Here is a 16,821-nt window from a genome sequence, read left to right as displayed (position 1 = left end):
ATCCCAACCTTTGGGTGAGCTGTTTCTCTTTTAAACAGATTCAATCTGGTGTAGCCCAGGGTAGCCTTGAACTCACAGAGATCCATCTGCCTCTGTCTTATGAATACTATCATTAAAGGTGTGTGTCACCACTGCCTGGCCTCTATGGCTATCTAATGTGGCTAGCTTTGCACTCTGATCTTCAGGCAAGCTTTATTTGTTAGCTCGTAAACAAAGTATCACCACACATTGCCATTGTGGAGGATTAGTTTTCACACAGCGTATTCATTCTAGCATTGCAATTTCCCTGAGCCTTAAAATCCCTTCATCAACATTAAGCCAAGGGATATTGGGCACCTCCAACTTTTGATAGACCATCTTTTGATAAACGCTTCAGCCAACCATTCAAACAAGCTTTTCATACCTTTAAAAAAAACAAAAAAAAACTGTGTAAGCTTCCATATTAAACCTAGAATCTGCACTCAGAGGGACCATATCAATAAACTCAATCTGATCCAGTTTTATGTTCCTTCCACCATTTACCCCACACCCTTAAAATCCATTCCCACACATATCCCCAGACTTCTGCTTGAATGAATTAGTAAACTCATTAGGCTCTTCAGTAGTATAACACCTCCCCTCTAGGAGCCTGCTTAGCCTTGAGTCAGCTTGTAGGTCTCTGAGGCTGAGGCTTGGACTTTTGCTGTAATTCAGCCAACCTTATAATGAGGGCACCAGTTTGATTTTCTGCAACTGTGGCTGCTGGAGAGAAGATTATCTCCCAGGGCACACTTAGACCTTTAACCTTTAGACTGTTTATTTACATATGGAGCTGGTCAACTTTATCACCAAGTTCATTGCTGTCCTTCACCTTATTCTGAAGTTGGTTAATTTTATCACAGAGCTCATTCCTATCCTTTAGCAATTTACCCAGAGATACTAAGAGCAATCAGGCAGCAGCAGCCCAATCTGTCATAAGTTTCAAATATAGCTTTACTAAATCCATTGCCATTCACTATTGACGAATCAAAGGCATTTAACTCTAAGTTCGAAATAGTTTATACCATGTATCATCAGTATCTTCCAAGCTCCCAGGAGGGTGATTGGAGAAGGCTTCAGTAGCTGAAGGTGCTGGTGAAATTGATGGTGCTAGCAAATTAAGAAGCCTATTCCAGATACTTAAAAGATTAATCATTATCCTTCTGTTGCTCTAAAACCATTCTGGTACCAAAATCTGTATTAGTCAGGGTTCTAGAGTGACAGAACTTACTGAATGAATCTCTGTCCCCCGCTCTCATGTATGAATTTATTGGAATGACTTACAGCTGCAGTCCAACAATGGCTAGTTATGAACTGAAAGTCCAAGAATCTAGTAGCTGCTCAGTCCCACAAGGCTGGGTGTCTCATCTGGTCTGCTGGGATCTCGAAGAAGGAATGGATGGGCTGACAGTGGTGAGGACAAGCAGGCGAAGAACATGCTTCCTTCTTCCTTTGTCTTTGTCTTCCTCCCTCAAGATCTGGATCACAAGTGCCCTTCTATTTCTGGATCATAGTTCATTCCAGATACAGTCAAGTTGGCAACCAGGAATAGCCATTACACATATTTTTATTTTTTAACTTCATATATGTGTTCAGTGTATTCTGGTCATACTCAACCCCCACTTTCCCCTAACTACTCCGAGATCCATTCCCACCTCCCTGCCCTCCAACCTTTTCATTTTCTAAATAAACCGAGTATAACTTGCGTTGCTCATATATTCATCAATGTGGGACCATCCACTGGAGTGTGGACATTCCAGTGGCCAAACACTTAAAGCTGATATTCCCTCCCTCAGAAGCCATCAAAGGTCAATAGAGATTTAGTGTGTGTGTGTGTGTGTGTGTGTGTGTGTGTGTGTGTATGTATGTATGTGTGTGTGTGCGTGCGCTCCATTCCTCCATGACTGCTCTCTTCCACCCCTTCTTCCTCAATGGTCTCCAAGCTTTGGACGGTGAGAATGAGATAAGATGTTCCAGTTGTGTCTGAGCACTTCACAGGCACTTACTCTCTGTTTGTTAGGCAGCTGTTTCTGTTAATCACTTAACCTTCTTTGATAAACTCTGAGAGTTGCACTAATCCATGAATATATGATACTAATTTGGAGGGCAGTTTGATACTATGCCCATTTAGCAAAATAAGAGTAGTAGGTTCACCCCTGCAGCCTGCGAGCTCCCCAGACAAGGGTTCTGGTTCAGATTTACAGTCCTAGGTACATGATTCCTCCTATGAAATGTGTCTTAAAGCCAAACAGAAAGCATTTGGTTAGCCCCCAAATATCTGTTCACTATTGCACTGATGGGCATATCCTTGCCACTCTGGTGGTTGTTTTAGCTTATAGGATTCATAGCTGTGTTACACTGTTGATGAACCCCCAACCCCAACAGCCTACCTGACAACTGTCTGATAACATGAAAAGTGGCCACAAGGGAGGAAGCTTCCTGGCAGGTACCAACTTAATTTTACCATATCCCTTGATCAAAGTGTGGTATCTTCAGTAATGGGGTCTTACCAGCAAATTCTAGCAGGTAAGAGCAATGGCAATAGTCTGTATTGCTTTCCCTTGATCATCAACAGGGGAGGAGGTATACCACACCTGGCACTATGCTTCTTATTAGCAAACTAAGGCTTCTGGGAAGGTCATTAAGTCCTGTATAGTAAAATATGCTGGTTTAAATGGGAATGGCTGTCATAGGCTCATATATTGGAATGCTTGGTCTCTAGTTTAGGAGGTGGGACCTTGTTGTGGGAGTTGTGTCACTGTGGGTAGACTTTGAGGCTTTGTGTTATTCCATTCTGAGCCAGCCTGTCTCAGTCCCTGTCTCTGTCTGTCTTGTATCTCAAGATGTCATGACATCTCAGCTACTGTTCCAGCACTATGTCTGCCATGAAGGGCAGACTCACCCTCGGAAAATGTAAGCCACAATAAACCCTTTCTTCTAGAAGTTTCCTTGGTCATGGTGTCATATCACAGCAATAGAAAAATAAGACAGGTAACTTCAACTCTTTTAATATGAAGATTAGAAAATAGGTTTCTAAGTCTTTTACAAATATTCTTAGTATTAGTTATCTTTCCCCAAACACTCAGTTCTTGAGAGACGTTCTGGGAAACCTCGTGATCTTAAAGCTTGCCTATGAAAGCCCCAATTTGATAGTATTTAACTGGCAACTTGACAAGAACCAGAGTCACCCAGGAGGCAAGTCTCTAGGCATACCTGTGGGGCTGTCTTAATCACCTCTAGGCAGATCTATGAAGGATTATGTTAAGTGAAGTGGGAAGCCCTACTCTAAATGTAGGCAGCAGCAATCCAGCACTGGGTCCTGGACTGAACAAACAGAAAGAAAATGAAGAGTAGCAGCGTTCACTTCATCTCCCTCTGCTTCCTGTGAGTACAATGTGACCCGCTGCCTCAAGTTCCTGTCACCATGCCCTGCCACAAGGGATTGTACCTGCAAACTATTCACTCAACATACCCTTCCTTCCTTCCTTCCTTCCTTCCTTCCTTCCTTCCTTCCTTCCTTCCTTCCTTCCTTCCTTCAATTGCTTGTTAGGGTATATTAGTATGGCAAAGGAAAAGTAACTGTTACACCCAACACCAGGGTTCCATTCCAAACTGGGCTCTGTCATACTCTAACTGCCAAATCAATATGGGGCTCTTAACCATGGAGTGCCTGTAAGTGTATTGGTCGCATGACAGTTTTTCCTTCTGTTTTTAAGGACTAAAGAGTTATGCCTATTCTTGTTTTTTTATCTTCAAGTATTCTAGGCTGGCTTGAAACTCAAGAATAACCTTGAACTTTTGATCCTCCTGCCTCTACCTCCTGAGTGCTGGGATTGAAAGTATTAAGACCAGACCCAGGTTTATGTGATACTGGGAATTGGGCCCTTGGCTTCTTGCAAGGCTTCTACCAACTGCCAATCTGACAACTAAGCTTAGCCTAAAACACAGCAACAGTAATGTCTGCACCCATGTCTGTAATTCTCCATGGACCAGGGCAGAAGGCAGCTCTTAGCAATGGCTCTCTTATCTCCTGCTAATTGCACATCTCAGTATGCCCCGATGTGCATATCCATCTTTTCAGCCTGGCACTGTTAAAGCAGGCAAAACACCTGGATTAACAAAAATTAAGTTTTAGTCCTCACAGACATGTAATTTCCTTGGCAATGAGGAGCACAACTAATTCAGAGAAACCTATACAGCAAATGGGAGTGTCAGCATGGAAAGGGCTTAGATTTCATTTCCAAGTACCTCGGTTCTATCTACTCTGACCATGGGTAACCTGGAGGAAACAAGCTCTAGATACACCCTGAATGATGCTTTGCAGTTGAAAGTTGTATTCATCTTAGTTTTGAAGTGGAAGTTCTCCAAATTTACTGCGTATCTTCTTTGTGAATTCTACATTAACTCTCTATCCCTTTGGGTATTAGTTCTCTTGACACCAAGTAGTTTCAAAGGAAAGCATCCTGAGGCATAAAATAAAAAAGCTATTAAACAACTTTTACTGTGATCAAATTTGAGCTAGTAATAAGGGTCTGTGAACGACAGCACATTAAAATGATCTCTGCAGTATTAAAAAGTTGCTGGGAACAGGCAATATGGCAAATAAACCAAACTAGTACTGTATTTTAAAAAGTTTTATTCTTGCAGATTTAGAAATTTGAGATTTTTTTTAATAACCACAAAAGGAATTCTTTCACACCTAATGATTATTAACAGAATGTAGTGGTGTATTATCTAAACAGAAATCGTGCTGATGTGCCATAATAAACTGTCTATTAGTAAAAAAATACACTTTAGGGCACAGCATTGTATCACAAATTTTACAGAAGGGATACTTTGCAAGAATTTAATCAAACTAGAGTAACTGTATCTTTTAAATGCAGCACTTAAAAATGTAACAACTCTGTGCATTCTTTTTCTTAAAAAAATGACCTTGTATGTGTAGAAATGCTGCTTTATTGCTGCAGAGGTCAAAGTTCAAGGCTCAAGAGGTACAGGAGAGAATACAAAGGTAGCCTTAGAAACTTGGTTCTGTTTATGTATAAAAAGGTAGAGTTTATAAAAGTTAATTTACAAACCAAGAACAAAAGTGGTATGCACGCACTATGTACATGCGTCCTGAAAACATCCAACATTTCAGATGCATAGCCTAAAGAACAAAAGACCATCACGCCCCCTTGTCCAAAAAAAACAAAAACAAAAAACAAAAAAAAAACCAAAAAACAAAAAAAGGTATTTTAAGTCACACCATCATTTTCTTCCAGGTGATTACACATTTCGGAAACCATCACATCCACAATTTACTCAATCTTTTTCATGATACAGTATCTAGATATGCACAAAACTCATAAAAACTTAGTAGTACACAGCGAAATGATCTAAGAATTAAAAATATGAGGGTAAGGCATTCCTGCTGGTTAGATGTCTGTGGTGATATGTTAATTTATAGATTCAGAGGCCACGGAACCAGGCTCACATGCTTTGGTGTCCTTCCCTAAGAGAAATGTGTTTTCATATACAGTAAGTCATTGTCTTCATTTGACCCTCCCTCCCCAAGTTATAAATCCCCCAGCTGTACATTTCTGTTAAATCCACTACACTGGTTATATATTCCAGGTGCATTTGTAAAAAAAAATGTGTGCACATTACCTCATGCATAATAAAATAAAATGTGTAAGCTAGGCCAAGGTCATAATAAAGTTTGAGTGTACTTTGGAAAGAACAGAACTCAAATGCACCCCCATTTACTGGCTGGTATTTTTAACGGAAATCAGTATGTGAAGTTAAGCAGTGACCATAAAAAAGTACAAAAATCATTACAAAGCAAAATATCTTTGAAACTCTCTAGTCAATGCTAGACAGTTCTTCACTCAATGACATGTAGCTTGTAGCATGTTTTCTGACCGTGGTTCAGGGGCATGCTCACTAATCTTCATCAGCTCCAACAAATGCTTAATACTAATAATTGCAGTATAAATTCTAAGAAAATATAATACTCAGCAGAGTGGTTCCATTTAGATTTAGTAAGTTCAGTCCACGTTCACATTGCTTAGTCCAGTTCCTAAAAGTGGTCAATCAGAACAGAAACACAGTTGGCTCCAACAAGGTAATTTGGATCTCCAGGAAGACACTTGTTTTGCCAAGTTTTAGGGTCACCTATGAGAGAAAAAGATTTTGATGTCACTTAATGGTTGGTTGGACTGCTACCCACAATGCTGTCCTGTTATGGGACAAATATAAACACACATATCAGAATTTTCTTCTATGTCTTCAAATATTATACTTACATCCAAACTTGGTGCTTTATTTCAAGTAGGCCTGCTGGCTGCAAGCATTTAAAACTGTTTTAGATGTCTCTTATGTTATCAAATTCACTGGACTTTTTAATACAAGAATAAGTAATAAAGACTCAGGAGACAGATAAGCTGCTCCTCAGTGTATATAACTATTAACAACACCTCCTTTTGTATAACATTGTACAGTAACCCATTCTAGCATGTGTGAGAGAATACTGCTCACAATCAGACACTGCACTCAAAGGACACTCTTTCTGCCAAGTTCTGTAGAGCCTAGTTCCTCAAGACTCTTCCTCCTTACCAAGCCAAACCAGGAAGACTGCACCAGAGCTTCTCACACTCTGGGTGTGCAGTACAATCCTTTGTGGGAATTCAAATCCCCACAGGCTGAGTAGATCTGAGGTAGGTCTTGGGTGTTGGAGTTCTGAAGATGCTCTTGGTATTTGAAGATTAGTACCCTGCATGATGACCTGGCAGTGGGCATGAACTGTGAATGGTGGGGAAAGTCTATGTCTCTGTGGTAGCCAATGGAGTAAAGAATCAAAGCTGCTGACTTTTCCTTCCCTTATAATAGTCCTTGTCCAGGAATGTTTCTGTGCCTGTGGGACAATGCGTGGAGATGCTTCTATTACAAAAGGCACCCACAGACTTGAGGCCAGAGAAACCACTAGCCCTCTTGCAATGTACCAGGCAGCCCCTACAACAAATGATTAGCTATCAACTATACCAGTTGTGTACCATGTAGAGCAAGATATACATCACAACCAATAATGAAATACATGGTTTAATAAAGTGGCTGAATTTCAGATACAAATGAACAAATTATTCAGTGAGAAAATTGTGACGACTCTGGAAATCAAAGGCATCACTATCATTAGGTTTTAAGTTTTTCAACATATCTAGTCTTTACTGCAATCAAGACAGTACTTACCAACACTATGCCTACTGAACAGGCTAGCAGTAGCAACGCAGCCTACTGCTGCACGACAGTACACAAAGGTATATTTATTTTCTGCGTGAACACACTCTAATACTCACAGAGAAAGTATATGGTCTCACTACAATCAAACAGTACCACATAAACACTGGAAATGACAAACATGTAGCTCATTTGTACCTCATGTAAGGTCACTTACAGCACAGTAAGTAAATCAAGCAGTTTAGATGAAGCTGGCCTCAAACCTGCAACATTTGCCCTGCATGTGAAAGTCCACTTTAAATACTGCTTAATTTCTAGTTTACTACTTAAAGTTAGCCTACAAGGCCTTTCTCCCAGGGAACATTTAAATTTGATCCCATTGTATTCTTTGTATCTATTATCATAACTTTATTTCATATTGGACCAAACTGGAACTTACTAATGCTCACTGATTTGTACAAATCTAGTGGCAGAACTTTAAATTTTTGTTATTTCTCTACCTCCTGTTAGGGTAAACAATATTGGTAATAAAGGCTGACTTTTAAGTTATTCAAGTGAGAAATATGAAAATGCAATAGAAGTCTTGAAATCATAAGCCAATGAGCAAAAGTCACTTAAAACAGTGCATAATAGGAGTTACTTAGAGGTTCCTTAGAGGTTCACGATGGAAAAAAAACCAAATCCATGGCCAGGCATCATCACTGTGGAAACTTTCTCTAATGTTATAATAAATATTTTGAATCTCGAAAAAAATCAGATGATAAAATTTTCTGAAGCCCAAAACAGCCAATCTTTAGCCAAATTACCAATTACTAAAAGGGAGACAAGTTTCCACGGTTCCGTATGTATTTACGACATGTACCACAAATACATTTAAAAAGCCAGTGATGCTTGCAAGGCCACAGGGACAGAGTGAAGACCTGTCCACACACAGCATGGGGAGCACCAAGAGCTCAGGCATCAATCAATGACAGTACCCAAAGCCCCAGAGGACAGAGTGAAGACAGCATACCCGACGAGGAGTCGGATGATTTTAGAGCAAAAGACCAACCGTCAGGAGTCATGGACGCACAGTGTGGTAAGCGAAGCTCCACGGGCTTCAGGAACTTGAGGCCATGGGGCCCACACATCACTAGGGGGCTCAGCAGAGTTTCACCTGTCAAGGAGGGAAAAGGGTAAGAGAGATGAGGTCTTCCCTCTAGTCCTCACTCCCTGTGCATGCTTGCTAAAGCCAAATGAAGAGAGCTCTTCACAGCAGTGCTAAGTAATACACAGTAGAAGCTACAATATAATTTATAAGATTTTAATAGATACATTAGAATAAAAAGATATGTGACATTCATTTTAATATTTTATCTAACTTAATGTGGCTGAAACAATATTCCAACACATAACCAACACAGTCTCTGAGGTCCCTATTTTACATTCCTAGTACTAAGTAATCCCATGTAACCAGTAGCTACTGCATTCAACCATATAATTTTAGAGCATAGAACATTCAAATTTCCTTTTCACAAATTTACATATTTTCCAAAAAAATCCCAAAACAAACAAACAAAACAACAACAACAAAAACCAAAAAACCCAAACAAAAACTCAATCTTAATTGGTGTGTGTGTGTGTGTGTGTGTGTGTGTGTGTGTGTGTCACACGCATACACACCCATGGTGTATGGTGGAGGTCAGAATGCAACTTGCAGGAGTCAGTTCTCTCCTTTGACTACATAGGCTCCTTTGATTCAGGTCTCCAGGCTTGGTAGCAAGCACCTTTGCCCACCACATCATCTTGCTAGCCTATGCCTTTCAGTTTTAAGTGCTTGCTACACATGCATTCAGGAATTCAAGCAGGGCCAACAGTGTCAGTCACTGCTTTTAAGGCAGAGTATTCTAAGAAAGTGGATTACAATACTACATTCAGTGAATTCAAAACTGCTAAAAGAAACCACAGCACAGTTCATCATTACAGTGTAGCAATGCATTTAGGAAGGCTATGGAAATCACAGCACTCTTGGTTCCCTTAGACTGTTCAGAAATATGCTATACCACTTTCTAAGGACATTTCATTCACTATGCTGAGTGTCTGATTGTTGGCTCCTGAGGTATGGGTAGACAGGCAGTGGAAAGCCTTCTAGAATAGATGACAACTATCTTGAGATAGAAGGGCTGACAAATTTGGTTAAGTCAGGCCAACAGCCTTGAAGTCATGTGACACCATTTTTTATTTCATACTAAAAGTACTCTGTGTAGAAGGCCACCATGCCTCCTTTGGGCCCCACCTACCACATGCCAGTGACATCAGAAAGTTAATTTAAGAGGCCCTCTGTTGTCTACAGAAAATGCTGTGCTTGGCCTACAACATTTAGGGGCTTCCAGCTTATCCCTGTGGCTGTCACTGTAAGCAGTGAGGTATACTCAGGACAACACTGGAGTTATTACAGTGAAGCAGACAATAAGCACACTTACCTTTCTCTTTATCTAAAGGTGGGAGGATGCTATTGTCTCTGCAGACTTTGAAATAGATTTCTTGCTCGATTCCTTCAGGAATGGCTCCTTGTGGGATAATTATACTAACACCAGTTTCTATGGAACTCAACACACCACCATTACTGTTAAATATGCCTCGGGCTGTAGCCACCACAGTATGACCATCCTCATCTTCATCTTCTTCCACAGCTGAAGGACTGAGGGGTCAGAAATAACAACTGAAAATCCTAATAATACACATGGGCTTTCCTTTTATTATGTTATACAATTTAGAAGATCCTTATTTAAACAAGGCAAGTTTTTAGTGAAAGGTCTTACTTGGAGGGATAATATACCTTTTTCTGGAAAAATTCCAACTGCCTTGTTGAAAGTAAAGAGTCGGGTTATTATAATTACCGGGGTAATTTCAATACACTGAATAGGATACTTTGCTCTCACAGCTACCATCTGTCTTAAGCAAAACAGTGAACATCCATGAAATGGGTGCTCTAAATCATGCCAAGCCACACTTCAGTCGGTAACAGAAAACAATGATATGGAGCTCATTAGCACAGCATTCCCCCAGCACAGTTCAAACAGAAAAGAGCACTTTGAAATGGAGATTTTGGTAGACTTTAGAATTTCAGTGTGCACACTCACTCATCTTATTACACACTGAGTTCCAGTGTGCCCAGGCTGCCAAAGGTAAAGTCTTCAGGTTGCAAAAGGGAAGACGCTCTGGTACATAAAAGATCCAAGAAGGACAGAACAAGGTGACTTACTAGAAAATGTTACCAAAGGCAGAGGACATAATACCAATGAATGTTTCAAAACTGGAAGCTAGGCTATGGAGGCTTTGTGAAGTACTGTTAATGTGAGAAAACAGACAGACTGACAACATGAAGGGTATAGGAAGGAAGCTACAGTTTCTCAGAGCAGAGCACCCAATAACTGATATGGTAACACCATGTAGCCCCTACATAGCAAGAGTCCTGCTGGATCAACTACAGGAAGGTAGACCGACATTAACCATCTTGAGAAGCAGGCTTCATTCAGGTGGCCCTCCTGGTCCTTGGTTCTCCTTGTGAGTCCTTCTCTTTCACAGATGACATGAAAACATCTAAGGAAGTTGAGCTGAGGGGTATGTAGTCAGATGGTTCTGAACCATTACTATTTAACAAGCAGACAGACAAGTCTGACTGGGGGAGGCATGATGTAGACTCAACCATCATACTATGGCTTCCAATAGCTATTTTGAGTTCACTACATTTCCATTCTTTTCTGTACCCTAGCTGAATAAATAGTAAATGAGGAATAGACATATTTTTTTCATTATTCTTCAGATGTACCCTCTACTGATAGAAAATAAAGTAGGTAGCTATAGGAAGTCATAGTTAGCTAAAGATACGTGTGGGCTTTGAAATTATATGACCAGGAGCTAAATGGCTCACCACCCCCCAGTCATGTGATTGATGCTGGTTGGGCAAACTGCCCTCTGTCCCTCAATCTTAGTATTGGTGATATATAGATAATGACAATATCTATTGATGGTATATGTGCATTATCTTTACAATTCGATTAACATCCTATAATTCCTGGAGGACTTTCTACAAAACGCAATCACTACAGTAACTGTTTAGTTTACAGGTATAATTCCAATGATCATTTCAAGTCTCATCATATAAACTACTACTAACTACAGCTACATACCTGTATTCCAAGCACTTGGGAGGATGAGGCAGGAGGATCACTGTGGAATTCAAGGTCATCCTGGCTATGGCTTCCTAGCAAGGTCTTATCTCTGCCCACTCTCCCTTCCCATTAAAAAAAAAAAACAAAAACAAAAACCAGGCAATACATTAAACAAAGACAAATAAAATAATAGCTTACCTCACGGGAACTGCCTTAGGCACGGTGCTGATATTATTTATTTGATATTTAGGCTTATCTGCGTGGACAGAGAAAGTTTCAACTCCACTGTCAAACTCAGGAGGCTGTGCTGAACTATGGGCTTTCATAAGAGTCTTTGGAGAAGTGGGAGTTTTTGAAGGTAATTCAGGTTTATGTACAGTTTCACTTGGCAAAAGATTATGGTTGAACTTGGGACTGTCAAATTTGCGTTCAAATGGTCGGGCAGCACTTGTATAGGGCTTTGGTGTGAATCGGTTGTAGGCTGGAGTGACAGTTTTCGGAAGCTGTTCAGCTCCATTAACTGGAGTCTTCTCTGGGAAGCCCTTCTGGGGATAGAAAGTCTGAGCAGAGTCTTCCCGGGCTGGCGGCCTAAACACTGCTGGCTTACTCTGAGCCGGGGGTGGGTCTGGTTTGGACATATAGGAGTTCTGAAAATCCAGTGATACTGAATTGCCTAAAAAAACAAGCATACACACATTTTTATAAGTCTCCTGAAACATTTTAAAACCTCTCTTTCCTGATATGATATGTCCTGGTACTGAATTGAACTCTGATGCTGAAGGACACAAGTTGCAGTGTATCCTGTTTCCTGGGATTCAGCGTGAGGCTATGAAAGCACTGACCCCCTGAGAAAGATGCCTTGAGTAATTCTGTTTCATTATCCATCAAAAGTTAGAAACAGAATGACAAAATTGATTATATGAAACAAATCAGTATTGAAAACTCATTCTTAAAGTGTTAAAAACAACAACACAAATCAAAGGCCCAGCAACCACACACTGGCAGAGTGTACATGGTCATCAGTTGTCATGCTCTGTGCATAAATGCAGAACATTGGTCTCTGTAAGAACAAAAGGAAAACCCCACGCACTGTGCAATGAGACCCTGAGCTATCCATCAGGGAAATGGGAAATAAACACAAACTAATCATTAAAGACCACATCACAACAGGGAAAATGGCAAAGCTGAGAAGTTCGATGTGAAAAGCAGGGATAGCTACACTCTGCTGGAGCATCCTAAGACAGAACCACACAAGTTCTATGGAGTCACAGGAAAAGGAATGCTGGTGTAAAAAATGCCAGGTCTTCTGTTTTGTTTTAAAGATGTTTTGTTTTAAATAAAAGCTGGGAATGTGTCCTACTGTCTCTTTTATGCAATTAGTACAACACTGATAAACAAAACCAGACAAAGCCATTTCAAGAAAAGCATTAATCCAAATATTTTATGAATATGATTAATGTAACCACATTAAGATAATGAAGTAGAAAAATTAGTTGATAGTGTTAATTTGAGAAAAAAAAATTAATTTTAAACCCCCCCACTTCCCTGAGACAGGGTTTCTCTGTGTAGCCCTGGCTGTCCTGAAAGTTGCTCTGTAGACCATACTGGCCTCGAACTTTGAGATCCACCTACCTCTGTCTCACAAGTGCTGGGATTAAAGGCGTGCACCACCACTGCCCAGAGGCTTACTTTTATTTTATATGTATGTGTGAGTTCAACTGCTTGTATATATGTTTACCAGGTATGTAGCTGGTGCCTATGAAGACCAGAAGTTGATGTTGGGGGTCTTTGAATTTGAAGTTACAGTTAGTTGAGGGTTGCCTGATGTGATGCGGGGAGCCAAACTGAGGTCTACTGTAAAAGCAGCAAAAGCTATTGAACACTGAGAGCCATCTCTCCAGCTCATGATAGTAAAATATTCAACAAAATGCTTTGAGCAAACTAAGAATAGAGACTATGATAAAAGGCACCTAGAAAACCAAATCAATACCAACAAAACCCTACAGCTAGCATCATTTAAGGGAAAAAAACAAATCTTTCTTCCTTAAGAAGGAGAACCAGCAAAAGATGTCTGCCTTTACCATTTGTTTCTTTTTTCCTTGAGAAAGATCTCTCTACTGTGCACAGAATTTGCTGTGTAGCTTAGGCTGGCCTTTGCCTACAAATTGCCAGAGCTAGGGGCATGCACCTCATGGAGCTGAAAACTTCCCGGTACCACTTACATGTACAAGAACTGGCATGTCACAAGACTGACACCCTCCACTTTGACTCCCATCTAATAGAAAGGCAACAACAAATGGCTAAACTGCATTGTTAGGGTAGAATATTATCTATCTATTCAAATGAGTAAGCTAGTTCTGTTGAGATTTTATTAAAGGATGAAAATGTAAGATATTTTCCATGTTAAACTACTTTCTTATGTCTATCTTTTAGGATGAAACATAACAAGTTTTACAAAGCAGTATACAAATATTTGAAATTACATCTTATTAGTGTGTGTACGCAGGCACGCATGTGCCACTCGGAGTATATCATGTCAGTAGAGAACTGGCTGGAATCGGTTCTTTCCTTCTATCATGTAGGTTCCAGGGTTGGAATTTATATTGTCAGGTCCCTTGAAGCACCTTTACCTGCTGAGCCATCTCCATGGCCCTCAAGTATTTAAATTGAAGCATAACAGTTAACAGGTACTGATTTCAAAAATATTTGGAAATTGGCATAAAATTAAGCTAAGTTAAAAAAAAAAAGACAAAAACCCATTTAGCTACAAAGCTCATCCAATATAATGGTCATTCATGTAAACAGTAAACAGCACATAACATTTTCTTTTCTGTGAGACTTATTATGTAGTCCTGGCTGGCCTGGAACTTACTATGTAGACCAGAGTGGCCTTAAACTCAGACCCATCTGTCTCTGCCTCTATCTCCAGAGTGCTAGGATTGATAGAAGACACAAACTACCATGCCCAGATGAGATACATTTTCAACAAAATCTTCTACTTTTCACTGTTACCAGCCCAAACATTTTTGGGGCTTTAAAAAAAAAAAAAACAATACAACAACAACAAAAATTAAAGTAAACTAAGCTTCAAAACTCTAAGAATTTAACTTCATAAACATTACTCTATTACAGTATTATGTCAACTTCTTAACTTCCTACCTTCACCCTGAGGGCCCTTGGCATGTATGTGCAGAGAAGAGCTGGACATAGGTGGAGCTGGTTGAGTGTACTGTGAAGGCAATGGAGGAGGGGGAGGCGTGGCTTGAATTGGATCATAACGTTTCTCATTGAACGATCTATCCACAGCATCAGTTTCAGGTTTTCCCCTGTTTGAAAGAAAAAAGAAATTCTGTTATTGGAAAATAAACTCAGTCACAAAACAAGCTGTCATTTATAAAATATCCTTAAATCTAGAAAAAAAAGTATCTAGAAATGTCACAATTTATTCTCATGAGTATAGGCAGCTACTCTACCAAAATATACAAACAAATTCATCAGCACAAGAAATGTCAAGACAGCACAGATACTTGAAGAATATTAGTAAAACATCCAGAATAGATCAATTAAAAGGCGGATGAAATTTTGGGTATACTTTTTAATGTTTGTGATATTTATAAAAATAGTAGATTTAAGGAAGTTTTGTAAATATTTTGAGAAATGTTATTTTGGCACAAACCTTCCTTAAACTCACTTCTTAATTTTGTATCAGGTACAAAATCTTGGTGTCAGGCATACTCAAAGCACTATAACATATGATGCCATAGACCCAAGTTTGGCAAGCTTTTCCAATGTAAAGCCAGATAAATAAATGGCCTTGCCTTTTTGAGTGCTAGGGTCTCTGACACAGCTCTTCAATTTAGCTGGTATTAGAAAAATTAGACACAGCCAGTCAATGGAGGGGCAGAATTGTGCTCCAGTGACACTGGAAAAAACAGGTATCTTTAAAATCTGCCCTGGATTCCTTGCTCTTTTGTCCTGTTTAATGGTTGCTAGAGTAGCAGACACTGCTTTACTTTACAAGACTTGTAAGGTAAAAGGTGTGCCATGTATGCTTATTTTTTTTTAATTGCCAATTGTTAGTAACACATAAAATTTAAACTCGTGAGAGGAATCTAAATAGACCCATAATTCAACACTGCCGTCTGAGCCTTACTGCAGAGTGCCAAGCTGCACTGGCCTTATGTGCACAGACAATAAAATGAATTTTGAAAGGTGTATTTGTTTTCATACAATATTTTTGTTGAAGAAAACTAGTTTTATGATTAGCTTCAAAATTAGCGAGTACTTTGCTTACACATATTAGACTTAAATGCCAAAAGAAAACACTGAGATCTGAAAGTGCACATAATGCCAATGACACAGTGAGGGACATCTCATGGAACAGCCTCACATCAATGCCAGTCTTACCACTTGATGTTCCTTTTCAAGTAGTCATAGCTAGTGTAAGAGCCAAGAAATCTAGGTGATGGCAAAGCAAGCGCAATAGAAAAACGAAAGAAAACGGTCAATCTAACTAAGATTTACAGCAAATAGAACTCAAATGTCATTTAAAAATATTAACCAACACCCACAATCTTAAAATAATTTGTTTCATAGAAGAACATACCACTAACTCTCATTTAGCCAAAGGAATTAGCAATATATTAACCTATAGTTAACTTAGTTACACCCTTCCTGCCCACCCACCCCACATATTTTAACTGCTGCTACCAGTGAGGACAATGTGTGTCTGTGTTTCACTCAACTTTAACTTCTGCTCACCTACACCACAGCAGCTAATGGTGAGCAAAGAAATGAGCCAGGACAGGGGGTAGCTCTGTAGGGTATTTGTCTATCACATCCCAGGTCCTGGGTTCAACACCCAACATCATGTAAAAATGAAAGGAAAAAGTTTTGGGTTGGTTGTTGTACACACCTTTAATCACACTAGGGGTAGGTGGATTTCTGGGTTTGAGGCCAGTCTGGACTACACAGTTTGAGGATAGACAGCATTACACAGAGAAACCCTGTCTCAAAAAACCAAAGATAGAGAAAGAGAGACAGAGACAGACAGAGAAAGTAATGAAGCAAGACAATGAGCAATAATCAGGTCATAATGAACAGATTCTGAATAAACAAATCACAATTAAAACAAAGGCTGTACAAAAGAAATGATGTAAGTAAAGACATGAGAAGGGACACTATATGGCAGGTATACCTTAAGAAAGATAAGCTGGCAAATGCAAATTTCAAACATGGCTATAGGACCAACTATGTTCTTTTCCTTTGGCACAAACCTTCCTTAAACTCACTTCTTAATTTTGTATCAGGTACAAAATCTTGGTGTCAGGCATACTCAAAGCACTATAACATATGATGCCATAGACCCAAGTTTGGCAAGCTTTTCCAATGTAAAGCCAGATAAATAAATGGCCTTGCCTTTTTGAGTGCTAGG

At 39.6% G+C, this 16,821-nt stretch overlaps 1 protein-coding gene across 6 annotated transcripts in view; it reads right to left on the bottom strand.

Annotated features, from left to right (window-relative positions):
- Nucleotides 1-4,637: 4,637 nt before the first annotated feature.
- Tjp1 (tight junction protein 1) overlaps nucleotides 4,638-16,821 on the bottom strand; it is a 75,937-nt gene continuing 63,753 nt past the window's right edge. For 3 of the 6 annotated variants that reach the window (XM_027408086.2, XM_035442469.1, XM_035442466.1), the window contains 5 exons: nucleotides 14,547-14,713; nucleotides 11,586-12,060; nucleotides 9,696-9,913; nucleotides 8,246-8,389; nucleotides 4,638-6,174 (listed from right to left, as the gene is read on the bottom strand). In XM_027408086.2, the coding sequence (XP_027263887.1) occupies nucleotides 6,080-6,174; nucleotides 8,246-8,389; nucleotides 9,696-9,913; nucleotides 11,586-12,060; nucleotides 14,547-14,713 (1,099 nt within the window). In that variant the 3' untranslated portion in view covers nucleotides 4,638-6,079. The remainder of the gene's footprint in view (nucleotides 6,175-8,245; nucleotides 8,390-9,695; nucleotides 9,914-11,585; nucleotides 12,061-14,546; nucleotides 14,714-16,821) is intronic. The other 3 variants (XM_035442468.1, XM_035442470.1, XM_035442467.1) reach the window with 2 other exon arrangements.

Source organism: Cricetulus griseus, chromosome 3 (genome assembly GCF_003668045.3).
Source record: "Cricetulus griseus strain 17A/GY chromosome 3, alternate assembly CriGri-PICRH-1.0, whole genome shotgun sequence".
In the NCBI taxonomy this organism is placed as follows: domain Eukaryota; kingdom Metazoa; phylum Chordata; class Mammalia; order Rodentia; family Cricetidae; genus Cricetulus; species Cricetulus griseus.
The sequence above is the reverse complement of the archived record's forward strand: the minus strand, read 5'-3'. Positions and strand labels throughout refer to the sequence as shown.